This window comes from Plectropomus leopardus, chromosome 17 (genome assembly GCF_026936395.1).
Source record: "Plectropomus leopardus strain MGB_pleo_1.0 chromosome 17, ASM2693639v1, whole genome shotgun sequence".
Taxonomy (NCBI): domain Eukaryota; kingdom Metazoa; phylum Chordata; class Actinopteri; order Perciformes; family Serranidae; genus Plectropomus; species Plectropomus leopardus.
The window spans coordinates 345,804-367,081 of NC_142192.1; the positions used below are offsets into that span (position 1 = coordinate 345,804).

At 40.1% G+C, this 21,278-nt stretch overlaps 1 protein-coding gene across 1 annotated transcript; it reads left to right on the forward strand.

Annotated features, from left to right (window-relative positions):
* The first annotated feature begins 1,894 nt into the window (after positions 1 to 1,894).
* Positions 1,895 to 20,987, forward strand: ssr2 (signal sequence receptor, beta). The gene is made up of 6 exons (XM_042506461.2): positions 1,895 to 2,032; positions 6,998 to 7,158; positions 18,257 to 18,355; positions 18,802 to 18,910; positions 18,993 to 19,070; positions 20,644 to 20,987. Exons 2-6 carry the CDS (start codon positions 6,998 to 7,000, stop codon positions 20,752 to 20,754), a joined length of 558 nt encoding a protein of 185 aa, XP_042362395.1. The 5' UTR covers positions 1,895 to 2,032; the 3' UTR covers positions 20,755 to 20,987.
* Positions 20,988 to 21,278: the final 291 nt, after the last annotated feature.

A 21,278-nucleotide genomic window follows, 5' to 3' on the forward strand; every position in this document is an offset into this window, starting at 1 on the left:
GCTCGAGGTAGTGATGTTTCGGCCGTAATCTAAAATGTTGTTTGCAACAAGTCTCTGTGCCCGACACTTTGCAGTCAAGGAAATGTACCGACTCTTCAGTGTGCTTTGTTGCGACAGCCAACTCAACAATGTCTTTTAGGAGCAGCAGAATGTTCCATGCATTGTCTCCCTCAGGGACTTTATGGCCAATGATAAGTGGGGGCAGCCTGAGTAGGGTCCAGTTCTCATGGCCATTGCCACCTATGGTCCCTTTGGTAGAGAAGCCGTGTGCAATTAGCTGAGGCTGGTCATTTTTGTCATGAAAAGCATATTCAAAAGTTTTCATCGCATGGTTCAGTGTTTCTATGGTGAAATATTTCTTAGAAATCATGTCTGAAATGCAGAGCAATAGCTCATCAGGAACAATCCCTTCTAAAAGGTCATGGAGGATGTCAGGGGGGTACCCACAGACAACATGAAAGTGCTCCAGACCGTCATTCAATACACACTCTCCTTTAACACCATACCGTTTTGCTATAGTGGGATCCTACCTCATGCACCTGCTGGTTGTGAGTGTCTATAGTGTGGGGTTCAAAAGCACCTGAATTTACCTCCTTGGCTTGCATCTCGCCTCTCGTCGCTATGCAGAACATGCAGAATCTGTCCACCGTAAAGCTTTCGAAGAATCCTGCCAGAGAATGAGCAGCCAGATTATCTGCGGCCATTATCTGACTCCTCTAAAGCTTCAATTGAATCTTAAGTTAAATATCTAGGGCTCACGATATCTAAAAACTTAATTATAAGAGAAGACAGTAATATTTCTAACCGTATTATGGATATGAAGAAATCACTTTGTCACTGGTTAACCAGAGACCTTACTATTTTTGGCAGAACCATTCTATCTAAAGCTGAAGGTATTTCCAAACTGATTTATTCCTGTCACTCTATATATTTCCTCTAAAAACATAAATAAAGCTAACACAATTTTTATGGAGGAATACAACCCACTACATTAAAAGGACTCACCTTGTGAAGAAGTATGATAAAGGTGGTATCAAAGCCTCAGAATTTGAGTCTATGGTTGGCACCTTTAGAATTAACTGAATAAAATCCTGTCTGTCACAGCCAAACTCCATGTGGTTCCACATTCTAAGGTCCTTGTTTGTAAAAAATAGGTGGTTTAGTTTATTTTGAAATGCGATTTTGAGGTGAACAGGATCCCGATCAAGCTATCCAATTTTCACAAGCAGATTTTGCATTTTTCTCCCCATAATTCAACCTTATGGAACAATAGAGTAATAACACTTAATTGAAAATCAATCCTCAAGAGCAATTGGTTTAATAAAGACATTATATATATATAACAGATTTAATGGATGATAATGGAATCATTTTAAGTTACACAGACTTTACAGGAAATAAAATTTTAATTGTTCTCAGAGAATTTAACAAATTATGTAAACTCATTCCGCTGCCTCTGATTCACTTGATTAAAAATTCTATGATGTACAATAATTCCTTATCAGTACTACCAAATTTATTGATAGGACAATGTAATCCGATTGATAAAAAAATGTAATAATAAATTTATTAGTAGTCTTTTGAAAGCCAAAATGTTTCATGATTATGACAGAAGGTTTATTTGGCAGGCATCTACTTCTGTTACTTTGAGGACATTAGACCAAGCATTTTTATTTTATTTGTTCGCTGCTCCTTTTCATGTTCAGTTTAAATGCCTGATAAAATGTACCTTTGCACCTCGTCCCATCTATTACTATTTGGTGTTATATGTTTGCACTTTTATATTGTATTCAACTTTCATCTGTATTATTATTATTATTATTATTATCCTCTTTGAACGTTTGTATTTTCAATTGTTCAATAAAAAAAAAAGGATGAGAGGAAACACGACGGCCTCCTAGCAGCAGGGGCGCTGCGCTGCGCTGTCTTCAGCCAATATTTGGTCCACGTCATGCAAACAGCAGTTTAAGCTTTTGCGCATGCGCCGTTTTGACTCCTTCAATATCCACGAGTCGAGGAGCAACGCTGAAAGGTAACGTTCTCTTCCTGTGTTTCCTTTAACTTTTCTAACTGCACTTATTTTCCTACGCGATATTTTGGAGCCTCTGATATTATATTTTGGAGGCTCTGGTTATATGCTGTTAATGGAGACTGGGAGCACTGGTCTGTAGTGGAACTACTCTGAAAGCTGACGGCTCTCTGGCTCCTCTTGTACACGTAAGCGTCTGTAACAATCGGTGATCAGCACTGTCTTTTAGACAAGCTGAATGTCCTTTTACTTTCATCCAGCCAGGAATGTTGTTAACGTCTCATCAGCAGAGCTGCTTTATGTTTGTTAGTGCAGCTTTAAACAAAAGGTTGTGTGGCCGTGTGGCCGAGGCTCCGAGGAGAGACACTTTCCCTTGAGTTCTCCCTGCACTTCACTTCACCTGAAAGAAGCACTTGACGAGCCTTCCTGGCTGCCAGCGTTAGGCTGTTAATCCTTTGAAACCTTAGCAAAGTGGCTTGATTTCGTTAATAAATATGGGAGGATTGCAATGAGCAATAGAAGAATAAAAGACCCAAAACTTAGAAGTACTAGAAATTAGTGAAAAGTACAAGTTCGTTTTAGCAAAAACAGAACAGGTAATAGAATACAGAAAAACAAAAAAAGAAAAAAAATGACCAGGAAAAAGTGCCTAAAAATTGTAACAATTCTGTGACATGATTTTAAACATGTTATCATGATACTTATGATCATAGTTTTTCCCTAGCTTTTTTCCCTTTTTCCCTTGAAATTTTCCCCTAGCTTTTTAAAAATAGTTTTCTTTATCTGACTTATGATCTGTGGAACATTTGTGAAAGGCGTCTGAGAGGAGCACAAGAGAAGTGATATTGGTCCAGGTTTTAAAGGGTCAAACAAAGAAGTTTTTTCTAGGGTAAAGTCATGGACAAATGGCCTAACTTCTCTCAGCACCCCCTTCCCCATATGAACTTACACTACAGAGGAATAAAGTAAACAGTGTTGCCAACTCCGGCTTGTAGAAGATATGAAGCTGACACTGTGGGTGCTGTCTTAGTGCCATTGAATCCTGTGTAGCTCTTTTGCTGAAAGAGAGGGGGAGATGAGGACAGGAGAGAGGGTAACACATACCTTTTATAGGCCTGGGTGGGAAACCGCTTTGGGAGATGCAGCGTGTTTGTTCCCCAACTTCAGTTATGAAACTTTGTTAGTTGTGTTATGATAGTGAATTACTCGCCTGGAAATTAGCTTTTGCTGTGCTAATCTCAGCATTTGTCTATAGTGTTTCACATGATAGGCCTCCAATTATTAATGCTTTTTTAATAATTTATCAGACTTTGATCCTTTGTCAACCTGCCCGTCCCTGTGTCCAAGCTTTTTCTTTTGTTTAAAAAGGTCTAGGCTACTTCATTGTTCAATACTGTCACACTACTGTTATATAAGAGAGTGATTTTAATACAAAGAGTAAACCACTGCATGTGAATGCATGAATTCGTCAGATCAGTGCTCCAGAGGAGAGCCTTCATTAGGCTGTGTTTATATGTTAATGAACTGCATTAAACTAGAGCCTTCTGCGTTTTTATAACCCGCTTCGAAATAGTTCCCCCAGCACCCACTGCTCCTATTGTTAGTTACCAATATACAATAACAAGATTACATATATAACAACATAATAAAATATAATATAATACAGTAGTGTAACAATTTCAGTATTTAGAATAATTTCCCATTAAGCCTAGTGTGTTTCATTTTCTAAATGATTTATCCTGAGATCTCATTCAGGTCTTTCAGCTTCCCTCCCTTTGCCATCAATGGAAAATCAGCTGAGCTGAAACATAATAAAGACAAATGGAACCAACAGAATCACAAAGCTAAAAACATTCACCCTTAAATTACGCTTCTGTTTACAGTAATGTTTTTTTTTTTACATTCTGTTTAGATATGTCAAATATGCACTTTTAATCCACATCAATACTAATATGTCACAAAATAGCACTCTGCTATCAAGCACCATGTTGTATTTAACAAAGCTGTCATGTAACTCACACTGACCTGTAAAATAAATCACACAAGCCTTTTCTCCCCTTTAATTCTTAAATGTTAGATGAAATTTCTCAAGAGCAGGATATTTTAAATTAACAGGCTAACGAAATGTGTTCAGTTTCTACAGTACAGTGTACTAACGTTAGCTTACTCTGTTGGCATATCTGTTTATGCTTCGTAAATCTCCTAATTTAGCAGCAGATAATCCAATATCATGATTTACTGCACATGTTAATTTATCTTAGATATGCTGATAATATCAAAAACGATTCTTTAGACGTCTTACCCTGTTAAAGCTGTTAATGTTAATGGTCTTCTCTGCCGCAGCTCCATTGCACCGCAAGCATTTAATGCTACTTCCAGAAATTATTGAGATGCTCCATGTTCCGTTATTGCTGTGAAAAAAAGGTCCATTGGAGCAAACGGAGATGACGCAACTCTCTCTTAAAGGGCTCTGGAACTAGCTCGATGACGCAGACAACTAATTTGCATCATATGAAATTCTGAGAGCGCAAAATTAATAGAAAAGGCTGACCAGGTAGTTTACAAACTAACTATTTATGTATTTAAAAAAGTTGTTATGTTGCCATATAACTATTAGGGGTGTAACGGTACATGTATTTGTATTGAACCGTTTCGGTACGGGGTGTTCGGTTCGGAACGGAGGCGTACCGAACGAGTTTCCACACGGACATATTAAGTAGAGGACCGCATGTTGTGGAGCAGAGCATGCTGCAGCCGCACATGCGCAGTTGCACACACCGAGACACAACAAACAGCAGTTGTAGTGGACGTCATGGCTAATGCTGATGCCGCTAGCATTGGCAATGAGCCAGAGCTTGAGGACCCTCCTGCGACATTAAGGTCTCCCGTTTGGGGACACTTCGGCTTCCCGGTGAAATATAAACAGGGACAAAGAGAGATTGATAAAACCAAAGTGGTTTGCCGACATTGTTCATCCGAGATCGGGTATGTTTCTGGCAACACGTCAAACCTGTTAACTCATTTCAGTGTTTCCTCTTGGATTTTTTTCAGCAGCGGGGGCAGGCTCTCCGGGGAGCCGTGGCGGCGTAAACAAATGACGCTTTTTAAAGGCTGAATGTAAAAATAAAAAATAATAACAAAAATTCAACAATAAAATAATAAAAACAATAAATAATAATTTCTTGATGGGGCTGTAATCAGTGGCAAAGTTTGCACCCAGGCTCAGAACAATGGATTTTTCTTGGTTTTTTGTAGAACAGCTCTAAGGCTCTGTTGTACGGAAATTCCCCAAGAGGTGGCCCGTTGATGCTCAGCAGCATACATGCTGCAAGGTGATCCCCCTGCAGCCTGTTTCTCAAGTCAGGCTTCACCTACAAATAGAAACAATCTTTTTTTTTTTTTTTTTTTAAACCCATTTAGGGTCCCAGCCTGATAGCCTGTGTTTCCCTTTGTTTTTCTCCTCTACTCTCATCTCTCTCTCCTGCACCATCACTTTGCTCTCCTGCTCCTTCACTCGGCACTCCCCCTCCTGTACTCTGCTCTCCTTCACTTTGTTCCACTGCTCCTCCCTGTCTGTTACTTGTCTTATACGATTACATAAAACATTAACGTTAGATAATTTACACTCACGTCACATTTGATTACAAGTGTGAACATAATTTTTTACCTAACCATCATAATTTGAGTCAGTAAAAAGGCTAATGATACCTGACTAGCGCCATCCTCATCAGGTGTCTTTCTCTTCTTTGAAAAATATTTGAACAAGCTCATCTGAAAATGCAGTCAGCAGTTACATCATGGCATGTATATTACTCACGTTAGCGATACTGAGTTGAGTTGGCACCGGGCCCAATTAACTTAAGCTACGTAACCTTAGCTGGCCATCAATATTTTGCGAATGTTTATTTAACTTATAAAATCTATTATAAGTTTTCTTAAGCTAATAAGTCTACCTTTTCTCCGGTAAGTTGCACGCTGTTTTCAAGCCGACACTCCTCTGACTCTCCGACCTGATGCCTGGATGCGAGTAGCTAATTAACGTCGGCACCAATAAGTTCTGTTGGGGGGTGGGAGGGGGCGGTGGTATCTACCCCAAAGAGTAGATACGGAGCAAGATAGTTATCTGCTTCAGCACTCGCTACACCCAACGCAGTGCAGGACTGTGCTGTGATGCGGAGGGTAAAGCTGGCGTACACTCCTTCACTGTCCAACTGTGCTGCTGCTGAGAGACACTATTAATTTTTTCTCTGCAGGTGCATATTATCTTTGACTTTTTATTGTAGCAATGCCTCGCGATCAGTCTGTCAGTCAAGCAGCCCCACCCTTAAATATGCCAGACTTTGAGTCCTAATGACAAATGATTTGTATAAAAATTCATCCCAGTCCAGTTGTCATGAATGTTAATATTAGCTACATAGACCAAAACCAAAATTTCTACCAGGCTGTAAACATGTTTGTTTCTGCTGCCATTTTAACATAGGAGTCTTTGGGGATTGGAGCCAGTCAATGAACTTAAGCTTTTGGCACCTCTGCATTGGCTTCATTTTTCTTTCATAATTTCATTAATATTTTCCGCATCACAGAAATCACAGGGTCTTAGTGGTGTCCCTTAGTGTGTACAGAGTCTCCGGCACAAAAGCAACCAGGTGGCACACAGGTGCACCCTGAGAGCTGGGTGCATCAGATGCAGATTCTCTTGATAATATTGATGTCAGACTGCCTTGACACCCCTATGGCGCACTTTGTTTTCCACATCCACATCTTTCACTCCCTTAATTCACAGGGCTACTGTTCTAATGGCACAACAGTTTAGGAATCATGTAGAGCTTTCCTCAGAAGAACTTTTTTTGTTTAGGACTTGGGATGGAAAATATTTTCAAAGTTTAGTTTGGAAAACACACCTGTATATCCCATCGCTCCAGTAGTTGATCAGATTTTAACTGGATCATCCGGCCTGTTTTCTTGCAGATGACAACGATGCTGCACGCGTTACTGATCCTGGCTCTGCTTGGCCTTGGCTCAGGAGAGGAGGGAGCTCGTCTGTTGGCCTCCAAATCCCTCCTGAACCGCTATGCTGTCGAGGGCCGGGACCTGACCCTGCAGTACAACATCTACAATGTGGGATCCAGGTCAGAAGTGTGTGTTGGTAATTGACAATGTTGAACGATTATGTCAAAAATCACAATGGCTTGTAGGCTGTGAAGAAAATCAAATTAATTAAGATTAGACTAAAGGTGCAGTTTCTAATTTCCAGCCACCCAGACTAACTGAAAGGGGGGCAGTATTTCCCCCTTGAAATTACCTATTTGTAATAACCAGCCACCCAGTCCAGATGAATGGGGGCAGTATTTCACCCATTCTCAATGTTACAACTGAGATTCCTGTGGATATCTTTCCGGCTGTTTGGAATATTTCATTTCAGTTACTGTCAACACAAAAAGCCCTTCATGTTTTGCCATTTATTAGAAGGAAAGATAAGATAAACAGGAATGCTGAAATTTCCTTTGATGTTTGGTGTATATCAAGTGAAGGCTAAATACAGCAGTAGTTGACAACATAACTAATAAAAAAACAAATAGAGAACAATACTATGAAAAATAATATAGCAATTATGTTGAATACAGGTGTTGGAATTACAAAGCTGTACAGTTTCTACATCATGGTATGTGCAATATATTATTACAATACAGATAAAATGTGTGATGGTGATGGTCAAAGATGTCAGTCTGCTCTCCTGGTGTATGTCAATAGGAAAAAGTCTTTCTGGTTCGGTGTACATCACATAACAGACTCGAACGGTGTAATTCCACTTTTGGCCACTATGCAAATTTTGCAGCAACGCCTGGCGTACTTCGACTCCGACTAGCTCGACTGTTTTTTTTTCTTTTCCTCAACTTCTTCCTCCTCTCCCGCAGCACACTAGAAGCTGCAGTGACTTGCTACTGCCCCTCAGGCCAGGATGTATTATAACTGAAGGGACGGCCTGAGAGGCAACATTGAGTCACTGTCATAGGACCTGTTATTACAGCCAGGGACTAGCAGTGGATGTTTCTTCACAACAATACATAGGCATCTTGGACATGATGTTAAAAGTGTGACTTAATTGTTTTGAAAATTTTATTGTTATTGTTATTTTGCCCAGATCTTACATTACTGATATATATTTTGACTCTATGTAAAGCTGTGACACAAAGTTTAATTTAACAAATTAGATATTCAACATACAAGGTATTGTACCTTACAAAGTAGATTTATTGTCATTTTTCTTTAATGTGGTTTAAGTAGAAATTAACTAAAAGATTACCCTAAATCCTGCTTCATCTTTTTGGCGTCAAAGGAGGAGTTGAGGATTCTCACAGCCTGGGGAAAAAAGCTGCTCCATAGTCCGGTGGTTCTGCAGCAAATACTTCTGTATCTTTTCCCAGATGGCAGCAGGGTGAACAGACTGTGGCTGGGGTGGCTGCTGTCTTTTAGTATCCTTTGGGCTCTGTGCAGATACCTCACTTCACTGAGGTCACTGATGCTCTGTAGATGGGAACCAATGATGTTCTGGTTCCACTAACCATGCCAGTTTGTGATGTTTCCAGTCTCTATGCTTTCTATTGCTCCTCTGTAGAAGGTAACCAGGATCTTGCTCTGAAATTTTGCCTTCCTAAGTTTCCGTAGGAAATAGAACCTTTTTCTATGCTTTTTTAACCTGGGTTGTGATGTGTGATGACCAAGATAGGTTCTCGGTGATAGTAATTCTAAGGAACCTATAGCTGTTAACCTGCTCCACTGATGTAGACAGGGGTGTGTGTCTTTGGCGCATCCTTTCTAAAATCAACAATCAGCTCCTTGGTTTTACTGACGTTGAGCAGTAGGTTGTTCTCTGTGCACCACTTTGCAAGGTTGTTGATTTCCTCCCAGTATGAACTCTCATCGTTTTTTGTAATACAGCCAATGATGGTGATGTCGTCCGCATTCTTCACAAAAGAGTTCTCCTGATGTCTGGGAGTGCAGTCATGGGTGTACAGTGTGAGCAGGAGGGGGCTGAGCACACAACCCTGGGGATGCTCTGGTATTGAGCACTAATGTAGAGGAAGTGTGACTGCCAATCCTAACTCTCTGGGGTCTGCATGTAAGGAAGTCCAGTATCCAGTTGCAGAGTGTTGTACTGAAGCCCAGAGTGTTAAGTTTTCCAATCAGCTTCATGGGAGAGATTGTGTTGAATGCTGAGCTGAAGTCAACAAGCAGCATCCTGTTGTAGCTGCTTTTATTCTCCAGCTGAGTGAAGACCGAGTGAAGAGCAGTAGATATGGCGTCCTCTGTGGATCTGTTGTTTCTGAAAGCCTACTGATGAGGGTCCAGCCTGGCAGGGATGTTGTCTTTGATGTGCTGGAGAACCAGTTTCTCAAAGCACTTCATCAGGATGGGGGTAAGAGCCACAGGGTGGTAGTCATTAAGACTAGACTCAGCAGACTTTTTAGGTAAAGGGACGATGATGGCGGTCTTGAGGCAGGAGGGAACAGTCTTTTGTGAGAGTGTGATGTTAAAAATGTTAGTTATAACATTAACAAGCTGATCAGCTTAAGTTTTTAGTACACGTCCAAGAATGTTGTCCGGGCCAGCAGACTAGTTTATTTTCACTCTCACCAGGAGTTTTCCCACATCTGTTGTTGTCACTGAGAGTGGCTGGCAGTGTAGACTTTACAGTTGAGGCCTTATTGAAGAGCTCAAAGCGAGCGTAAAATGTGTTCAGCTTGTTCGGTAGGGTGGCCTCACATATGATGGGGCCACTTCCGCTTTTGTAGCCTGTGCCATTTTGAATCGCCTGCCACATATCTGACGTGCTGTTGCATGGTAATCTAAAAAAGACAGCATAAAGACGGTATACTAATAATTCCCGTAATGCTGCACTTGGTGGCATTTCATACAGCTGGCGCAGGTGTTGTTTGACTGAAGAAGTTTTGATACAATGTATTACTGGGTTCTGTCTGTCAATACCATTAAAGTATCGGGTTCTGATACCCAGCCTTCCCAACTATTGACGATGATACTGTACATCACAATTCTGTTCTGTTTTAGTTAACCACAGTGTGACAACTTGCTTCTGACATAACGGTTCATCAGAAAAGGTTCAAATGGATGCAGTCATACCTGAAGCATTACAAGGTGTAGACACTGAAGCAGGGTAATTGGTCTCCTTGTCCACACAGGGTTAAGTTCAACAAACTGTCAATGCTCACATGTTGTGTGGCTGCATCTTTTACAAAAGTATTAAGCTGAAGACAACACAGCTTGGGTGAGCCCGTTGTTTCAGCTGTCCCATGCTCAGGAGCTGCATGGTTTAATGAGATGCTGATGGTCTGATGGTCTCACTGTGCAGACAGCACAGTGAGAATTTCAAATCATCACACACTGAGCCTGTCTGTACCTCCTGCTGTCAATTATTCAGCAGCTCTCCTGAGGTCTAAACACTGATTTGTTTTTTTTAATGAACAACATCCACAACTAAGGAAGCTCAAGGTGACATGTCCGAAACATCAGGCAGCCTACGGTGTAAATTCTCACCAGATACCAGGTGAGCTGTTCCCTGGGCCTCCAGTATTCATGTTCAGTAAGGCTAACTGCATCCTGACGTCAGGGCCTTACTTCAGAAAGAAGGTTCAGCAAACTCTTAGCCTAATCCCGACCTGTGAGCTGTTGGTTTCAGAACACCTCATCATAGTGAGCTCATTCAACTCTAAGTTTGTTTAGCCTGAAGGAAGTGCATTCATGGTGAGCTCAAAAAGCCATCGGAGGAGTGCAGATAACATGATTCACAATGGCAGAAAGCAGAGTTAAAAGCAGTGCTACTTATTTCCCCGCAACTGAATTTGAGGTTTTAATGACCATGTGTGCAGAGCATGCACTTATCTTCAAAGAAGAAAAAATCCAAAACAGAAGCTGCAGCTAAACAGGGTGAGATAGCATGGGAAAAGATGCAGACGGTGTTAATGCATTAGCATTGAATACAGTGAAGTTTATCAAGTCCATCAATCACTTTCACAATATGATGGCAAGTCAGTAACATGTTTTATTTCCCAGAAAGAACCAAGACAAGATTTTGAAGTTGAAAAGTGGCTGTTATGACGTATGAATATTCAGTAAATATGTATTAATTCAGAGTGAATATAAGCCTCTTTTCAACCACCTAAAATGTGATCACATCTATGAGTCACAAATAACACATTTGATCATTTTGCCAATGAGTTCATTTATAGGTTGAAAGAGAGAGAGACTGACTAGTGTAGACATTTCCTCAAAGTTATTACACAAAGGCATCATTTTAACACATTAAGTTAACTTAATTTGTCATAAAAACAAACTCTACATGCTACATGGAAAGTTATTCAATTCCTGAGTTTCATTACACCATTTGGGCGCGGCTAGGTTTTCAACTCCCATGAAACTTCATGAAACAGAAAGTTGTTGGAACTCAGCCAGACATTGTCCAATCTGCCTCAAACTTCTCAGGCTTGATGTGAGTCCCAAACCTGATCACATCTGCTTGGCTCATCTGACTCATCAGCATACCGCCACCTACTGGAAACAGAAAGTCATCCCCTTTCAGGTTGACCACATTCAGCTCAAACTTGGTTACAAAAGCTGCTTTAAGACCTCCATGATGCCTCCTTTTGAAGCTCATATGTTTTTAATGAATACCGTTGCCATGGCAATGCAGTATTCGCCACCAAACAGGAAGCTGCTCTAACTTCAGTTAACATTAAGCCCCAAATTTTTTACGGGTGTGATCAAATTGCAGCCCTGGACACATCAACATGTCAGTTAATCATGATACTCAATGCCCTCTTGAAGCCAGAATCTTGAAACTGAAGGAATTATTATTATTATTAGGGCCCAAGCACCGAATGGTCTGAGGACCCTATTGGAATTGGTCCGTTTATTGTTATTATTATTATTGTTGTTATTTTGCCAAATTAATCGCTTTTTTGAGGGCTGTATCATACTCCAAAACTCATGAAACTTGGCATGATGATGCGGACTGGTGAAATTTTTTGTATTTTGGAGGTCTCGTTTAAGTGTCAAAAAATGAGCTCAGTAGCACCCCCTAAATGCCAGCCCCGGCAAACCATTTCATGTAGAGGTATGAAAATTTAGAGGTACACAGAATATGTCAGGACACACAAAAAATCCTCTTGGAGCCATACTCTAAACCCAACAGGAAGTCAGCCATTTTGAATTGAAATGTCATTTTTTGCAATTTCATTGTGTTGGAATTTGAAACAATAGTCCTACAGATTTCAATGGATTGACTTCAACATTTGGAAATCCCACCTTCAGATGTGGACGACCATAGATTGCAAGCAGTTTTGATGTTTGATCAACGGTGTGGAAGTTCTGGGCCCAAGAAGTTACATGTTTCGCCACCAAACAGGAAATTGTTTTTAACTCAGTTGTACATGATCCAATCTGCCCCAAACTTCACATGTTTGATAGGTGTTCCACCCTGAACACATCCATATGACAAATTTAAGCGATAATGAGAGCGCCACAGGCGCAGGAAAGACAAGGTTTTACACAAGACGTCCAGCTCCTAGCAGGTTGACTCGATTGATCTCAAAATGTTTTCAAAAAATCATTAAGATGTTGATGGTGCTTGAAAATGAATATTATGAGTTTTCATTGAAGAGGGGTTCCCGCGGTGGGGCGGACATTTTCGATGTTTCAACATGACATCAAAAGCTGTTGTAACATCTCCCCAGGTGGTCAGATCTTTACAAAATTTCACACATTTGATATGAGTCCATGCTTTTGTTCATCATGGGGTGTTATATGTACCAGCCAATTTTTGTACTCGCACCATTCGGTGCTCGGGCCCGAATAATAAATAAAGCTGCAAACAGTGATGAAAGGGCTCTGGCACCCCCACGCATGTCGGGGTTCCTTGCAGGACTGCGACTAATACAGTTGTTTATCTCTGTCAAAGTCAGATAATGCACGCATAGAGTTTGGACCCTGGAGTGAGATATTTCACTTGGTGTAGTCCGTCCAGCAGCCACTAGGTGGCAGTGGTGGGGACACAATTGCCAAGTCATCTTGGTGTACCTCATTAATAGACCAAACCATGTAAATATCATGTAAATCCAATGATAAATATCCCTCAAGGCTTACTTCCTGTTGCCAGTAGGTGGCGCTATTACGATTGCCGAACATCACACAGATGTGCTCAGGGCGGTAACTACATAAAACCTATTACGTTTCAGGCAGATTGGACAATGTACACCAAAGTTACAACAATTTACTGTTTTAAGGCAAGGCATTAAAATTGTACACCACCCAACGGGAAAACTGTAAGTAACTGTAACTTCTGCGCAGACCTGTGATAGCTTTTCATCGCCAAGTGGTTGAAAATGGACACACCAATTCTGAAGCCGATCGGATTAATTCGTAGGACAAGATGGCAAAAGTACAAGGGCCGAAATTGCAAAAAATGAGCTCAGAATTCAAAATGAACGACTTCCTGTTGGGTTTGGGGGCTGTGTCCAAGAGACGGAAAAATAATTATTCCTTGCATTCCAAGAGGGTCCTCGCACCAGTTGGTGCTCTGGCCTTAATAATAATTCCTTGCATTCCAAGAGGGTCCTTGCAGTCTGAGGTTGGTGCTCAGGCCCTCATAATAATTCCAACAATTTCAATAGGGCCTTCGCAGCCGGTGGCAGGTGCTCGGGCCCTAATAATTCCTTCAATTTCAATAGGACCTTCGCGACCGCCTGTGGTCGGCGGTTGATGCTTGGGCCCTAATTAAAGCTGCAAAGAGTGATGAATGGATCCTCGCACCTCCATGCATGTTGGGGCTACTTGCAAGACACCAAGTGAAGTCACCGTATCTTTCTCTGAAAGGGAAACACTGCATGCAGCAGTGAATTAGTGTTTCCATGATGTTATAATAGGATGTATGTGTGTCAGTGACAGACATCAGTGACAGTGGCAGTGGCAGGTGGCAGCAGAGCTCCACTAATGAGAGGTGTCTGAAAAGGGAGAAGCCAGCCTGTGTGATTCTGGCTGGGCTGCTTGTGAGCTCTGTAAGATGTCTGAGCATCTACCAAATGAGCAGGTGGATGTTTTCTTTTCCATCTTCACATATCATATAACAGATTTGTGTCACTGATGTTGATAAAAGGATATCTGGACTTTATATTGCAAGTCTGTCCCCTAATCAAAGTATGCTTCTGGGTTATATGCATACTATATCCGGTCTTATTTAATTTCAGGCCTGTTTCCTGTTGTCAGTTGGTGGGGCTATAAGTATAACTAAATATTGACATGTAGATGTCTTCAGGCTGTGACACTCATGCAGTATGTGAAGTTTGAGACAGATTGGACCATGCAAAGTCAAATGACAGCAGCTTCCTGTGTTGTTCTGGAATATTGAAATTTGCCTCCTGCTACAGTTAAACCGTTCAACTAAATCAAAAACACATAACATGACGCCCTTATTCAGCGTTAATATTGGCAATGTCATGCAAGAAGCCCACAGGTGGAATTAATTAAAAGTCATCTAATCAAAATATCCCAGCACGGGGGGCCAAAATCTGCACAGAATCACAGCCTGTACCAATGCACATATGTATTTACATCTTAAATAACCAAATCTGTTCACTTGATAAACAAAAATACAATTAAAAAAAAAAAAAGCAAGCAAATGAAATCTCCTCACTGATTCCATTAATTGGGGCGTCGGGGGGGGGGCGTATCCAGTATGTCTCCCTTTGGAGGAGGTATCTGTCTCTGTGGCATCATCACTGTCTCTACACCTGTGTGCTGAACTTCACTCAAGCTGTATGTCTGATTTTTGAAGTGTCTAGCCACAAATATTTGTCATTGTGATTATGAATACAACACTTTTATTCCCAGACCTCGTTTTTAAACTCTTGTTTTGTTTCGTGAACTCTAGGTAGACCTATGAGCTAACCTTGCCACTAATAGTGCTTCTGTCATTTCCTCAGATACAGCTACTGGACTGTTTTAATACTATCAGAGACAGAGGGTAGTTTTTATTTTTGCTGAAGGCAGGGATGTTTATTAATTATTTTTCTTAGCTTATCTTTATATTAATTTTAGCTTTTTCCTTGTGAGATAAAATGTTTAAAAATATTGGAAGATAAGCCTGCATTTGCTCATTTTAAGTGTGTATTTGTGCTGAACTGTTACAGTGCAGGGGGCCATGGTTGTGTGCACACAGCCACATGCAGAATATATGGTATCCAGACTGATGCACATAATGTGGAAAGAAAGTTCACAAGTGCGTGGTTGGTTTCCACAGACTGCATCTCTGCAGTATGTGGCTGCTGCCATCTGCTTAAGCGATGTCCTGCTGTGGACGGAGCAGCAACAAAACATATTTTAACCACCTAAAAAAATTAATATTAATTTAGTACACTACATTTTAACATGTGCTCGTCTTCACCAACACACTAACTGATGGAGGCCGCTGCTCAGTGGAGTAAAATGAGTGACATCTGGTGTTTTTGATAAAACGGCTTGAAATTCCTGGTAAGGGCTGTCTTACATCAAGATAAAGCACTGGAAATATTCTAAATATAGCACACACTTAAAATGATATTGATTTTTTTTTTTGGCTTAAAACTTATCAATGAAGGCAGAGTTTGCTCAGTGCTGTTTGATTATATGGATGTTGTGGGCAGTTTTCTGGATCTATATCATATACAGTATATATAATATAGGTCTAAAGCAACTAGCTGAAAGGGGGCATATCACCACCTGCTGTGAAGGAGTCTGAGATATTACCGTCAGTAAATCGATTCCCCCTATGTTCTTGTATACTGGGATAATGGCAGTAGTCCCAGTTACATGGCCTAATCGAGCTATGGCCGCAGCTCAACTAAATTGTGCATGGACACTTTTTTTTTTTTATTTACACTGGATCCCCATTAGTTGTTACCGTAGCAACAACTATTCTTCCAAATAAGACAAAACATACAAGATCAATCAAATATACATTAGTAACAAAAAACCATAGACAAGAAATATAATCACAACAAACCAGGAGCTAAAAACATTCATAGTGTAAGTAGCAGTTTAAATAGGGGATTAATTTATTAATTAGCAATTATTTAAAATTATTAATTCATTAATAAATCAATCCCAAAATATGTAACTGTAACTCATAATGCAAAATTATGACTCAGGAACATGAATTGGTACAAAGATGAAGTGGAGTAATGGGAATCAACTTCAGCTATCAGGAACAATAAGTTTACATTAAAAATTAGAGTTTAAAACCTCGGAGCACCACCCATTAAAACAGAAAGATTGATAGCCCATTTTACCTTCTAAATTAATCTAGTTTTATAATTTGAAGTTTGCTACAGAGTTCTTTTTCCAGGTGTACAGGGACCTGACATTATACACACATACATCACAAGATCAAGTTCTTATAAATGAAAGTTTTATGAAACTACTCTCTACACAGCAAAACTACACCTAAAAGACTACAAATGGATGAATTTAAGAATCAGTCGGGATAAGTGATGAAACAGTGAATACAGCAAAGACACCAAGTAAATAAAATTATTAAATGAGCAACAAACTCATGAATTAGCAAGAATAAAAATGAGGGGATGAAAACCAGTGAGGAACTGAATTAAGTGTGACATCTGTACTTGATCAGGTGCACTGAAATAGTGCAAGATGATCAAGCAGATGAAAAGTTAAGATTAAAGAAAAGTCAATGTCAAGCATCGACCAACAGTAGAGAGGCAACCTTTCCCATAAAACATTGAGGGAAAAAGATAAAGAAGAGATCTGATCAGAGAATAACCCATAATTGTATTAATCGGAGATCCTAACCCAGGTCTAACACCTCCTATGTACCGCTGTCATTTAAGAGCATCAACCCCATAACAGCACAGGAAAGATCGTTTCACCTTCCTCAAAAGTCTTGATGCCAGGGAAACGGTCTGCTCTGGAAAGTTGCAGTGCCAAAACACTCCAAAAGACCAAAATCCTTCAACTTCACTGGGGTTATAACTCCTGTGAAAAAAAGTGGTGTGGTGCTTGACCATCAAAGCGGGAAAATTACACTCCTCCCTTCTATCACTTCTGTTTTAACTGTCTAGATCTAATTTCTTCCTAAAGTGTTGATAAAGTTCAATACAGGCCTTCAAATTTTCAATATTTGAGACTATGATGTCCTCCTCTGCTGATCGATACCAAACACTTGAGAAAAACAAATAATTCTTTGGCAGATCATTAACTCAGGAAAACAGTATTAACCACATTTAACAAACATAACGAATATGTGTTAAAATAAGCAAGTGTAATACTATGGTATCAAAACAATCTGATATAATTAAAGGTTGTTAAAGATTCTATTTGAGTAAAGGTATAGAAGTACTAGCATCAAAATATAAACGAATGAAAGTACTTAATATGACCAAAGGTCTATCAACAAAACCTATAATTAGAAAATCACAAATTCCATGATTATAAAACAATATAGCATCTGTACACAACAGTGTAAAGGAAGGATAATTAAGATACAGATAGAGGAGATGCATATCAAAATGCAAGTCTGAACAGAGTCTGTCCATTCAGTGTGTAGCATGCTGCCGGCAGGGGGTTACGAAAGGTCACACACCTCCACACACACACACACAGGCACAGCTTGTGTTTGTGAGTTTGGCCTCAAAATCGGCAGGTAAGCAAAGTTTCAGTTCTGTAGGTATGAGACCTCCACACAACATTTCAAAGTATGTTTTACTTTGAATACGAAAATCAGTTAATGTAGTCCTCTTACAGTCTGAAGATGTGCGGGAATGTCACGTGTTGGTTGTGCAACAAAGACAAAAATTGTCAGTTTCTATGATGTAAAGATCTACTGTATCTCCTTAAGTCTTTGCAGGAGCTCAGTTGACAGCTCCTTGCCCCATATGATAAGTTAACTCAAACTGTTGGTCGGGCAATAAAATCTGTAATAATTTAGTTCTGCTTGTAAGAGTTGTTTAACAAGGTTTAACAAGTTTAACAAGGCAGTTAGGTCCATTAGCTGACCCAGAGGGTCATCTGCAGGAATCTCCAAAAGAAGTTTCAGTTTTGTGTAGGCATTTGAATATCTTCTTATCAAGAGTCGTCCTCATCATCCACTACATGTATGAGTACAAAGATAGTTTAAAATGGTTTACATACTGACTGAGTGTCCTCTTCGGTCTGTCTCCACAGTGCTGCCCTGGAGGTGGAGCTGTCCGATGATTCTTTTCCCCCTGAAGACTTTGGAATCGTTTCAGGAATGTTAAATGTCAAATGGGACAGGATTGCACCGTATCCTTAAATCTGAATGTCCTCTTAATGATCCTCTCTCACCTGCCAGTTCTTAGTGCTTAAGGATGACCTTAGTGATGGTAGTTTAAAATTTATTAAAAATGCTTACAAACACACCTCTGTATCTCCAGTTAGTCAGGGCTCCACACTTGCACTGAATTATTATCTTCTGACAATCCTTTTGTAACCTGTGTAAGCTGCACATGACTTTAAAAAGTGAAATTATGACATTTCAACATCACAGACTGCTAAACCTTTGTCTGTAAAGTGCACTCATTCAAAGCATAGCTGGTAGAAGGTAGATTTATTGGTCATTTTGAAAAGTTTAAAAACAAAATTAGATTTGTCCTCAAGCCTTCTTTGGAGTTGAAGGATGAGTTGATTAAAAACAGCAGCTACTATGAAAATTCCATCAAGTTGTTCAGATTTAACTCTTGAACTTCCAGAGCCAGCAATGTCTCTCACACAGTGGTGTTGCGCCCCCTCAAGGCTGGTTACTTCAACTTCACCTCAGCCTCTGTCAGCTACCTGGCCCAGGAGGGAGGACAAGTCGTGGTAAAACCTGTTAATGATCTTTATGAATCACAGCAGTTGCTGTGTGTGGTGAAAGAAGCTGAAGTGTCTCTCCTCTCTGCAGGTTGGCTACACCAGCGCCCCTGGCCAGGGAGGCATCCTGGCTCAGCGGGAGTTCGACCGGCGCTTCTCTCCACACTATGTAAGTGTTAAATTCAGAAAGTGCTTGTCTCTTGCTGTTTCACGAGTGTGAAACAGCAAGTGACAAGCACTTTCGAGTTAACCGAGTTAACTGACCTGTTGTGATCAGGGTTGTATTTGGAGGCAAGGTCAACATTATATCTGCATTCCCTCTGAAGGCTTTCGGTGTAGTACCTATGGAACCAAAAGTAAGTCCTATGGACATGTACCTAGACCTGACATCTGTTGTGTTTCCACTGCAGACAAGACTGTTACATGTGGGCAGGGTTTTTGTCACTTACTGCACCATCACAGCATCACTCGCTGTATTTCCTTGTACACTGGTGGATGAAGCCTGCAACCTGTTAATTGTCCGAAAAGGGGCTGCCCGGCAACATTTTCAGAAAAAAAGAGCAGGCTAAAAATAATTTTTTTGCACTGACCCCTTCTCAGGCAACAGCGGGGATGTAGTGCACACCAGATGCAGCTTCGACATATTTTTCTCCAAGTGTGGATTAGGATAGGGGTTCCCAAACTTTGCCATCCCAAATCGCATTAGCCTCTGGAGGGGACCCCCTGCTGCATTTTTTTTTTTATAATTACATCTACATTATAATGGCAAATATCAAAAATCAAACATACAGCTTTGTAATATATTTTCCTTGTTGTAATAATTTTAATAATAAAAAATAAATTTAATAATAATCTGTCTTTCCTCTGTTATAAATATGTCTTGTTTTATTCAACAGTAGTATGACCAGTAAACGCATTTTCTTTTAGATTTTTTTCTCTTTTGTTGGGCCTTTTTATTCATTACATTCAGTGTCTTCTGTAATAAACATTCTGTCATTTCTGTCTAAACAATATTCAACTTTTAGAAGTATTTTTCACTTTTGTTATTCATTCATTACATTCTTTGTGTCTTCTGTGATAAACAGTCCTTGTCACTTCTGCCTTAACAATATTCAACAGTAATATGAATAGTAAACAGGTTTTTTTAATAACATAATTTTAATAACATCTAGAAATACATATATTTAAGAAATATATTTTTTTCAATATTCACCCTTTTTTCCCTCAAAGAACGTGTGACGATCCACTCAATACTTAAGTGCTTGTCATCCAAGAGAGACAATAAAAACAGATGAGTGCTCAAAGTTGTCACATTGAAATTTAAGGTGTGTTGATGGATTCATGTCACCATCTCATACATTGAATTAAGGTACAAGTAAATGTTCCATCTTAAAAGTGGCAGCAGTTGGCCCAGTAGGTGTGTGTGTGTGTGTGTGTGTGTGTGTGTGTGTGTGTGCGCGCGTGCGCGTGCGCGCGTACGTGTGTGCGTGCCTGCTCCTGGGCTTCCTTGGGTGACTTTGCACCTTTGGCTCTAATTAGTTTTGCCACACAACGTGCAATGCTAAAAGAATACATTCACTCAAAAAATGTTCTGTTATATCTGGTGACCAATAATATAAAGAAAGTAGGATTTTTGTCTCCTTCAGTTTAAGAAATGGTGAATTGAACACAGGGTGTGGTTTTCTGTGTTTTTGGCCAGGCTTTTGCCTTCTCACTCACCTTCCTGTGTCTGTCTTTTTCAGCTGGACTGGGCTGCGTTCGGCGTGATGACTCTGCCCTCCATTGGTATCCCTCTGCTTCTCTGGTACTCCAGCAAGAGGAAGTATGACTCGCCAAAGGCCAAAAAGAACTGAGAGAGCACGGCTTGGTTTAAGGCTGGGGGTTGGATGGGGATTTTAAGTCGCAGGCATAAGTGGGCATAGGATCTCTGACTAACTTAATAACCCCTATTGGGGTTGAAAGAAAAGTAGTACAGTTACTACTGTAACAGCCTTTTGGGGATTTTGGGATTGTGTACATATTGAACGTACTGCAAATTTGAAGTTCATAGCCAGTTGAACATCAACAATAAATGAATAAAAACAGACTGGGTTTTTATAAAGCTGTGTTTGATTGATTTCAGAGGTTTTATATTCGTACTCGTTAGTTTTGTAACATTATATATTCCAGATTTAAAGGTTATCCTCTGATTTGAAACAACAGATTTGGAAGCTTGTTGTCAAAATACTGTAATGAAATAAACACACCTCATCCAGCAGTAGCAGAGACAAAGCTACTGTTAACCAGGTAGCATTATGTAGAGTTGACATTTGTGCAGCTTTGTACTATTCTAGGTAATGTTAAGGCCAGAAATTAGAAGTCACAATTTTGTTTTTTC

Coding starts and splice junctions, on each gene's coding strand:
- ssr2 (XM_042506461.2), top strand. CDS start 6,998: ATGACAACGATGCTGCACGCGTTACTGATCCTGGCTCTGCTTGGCCTT. Junction 18,911..18,992: donor AGGAGGGAGGACAAGTCGTG/GTAAAACCTGTT, acceptor TCCTCTCTGCAG/GTTGGCTACACCAGCGCCCC. Junction 19,071..20,643: donor GGCGCTTCTCTCCACACTAT/GTAAGTGTTAAA, acceptor TGTCTTTTTCAG/CTGGACTGGGCTGCGTTCGG.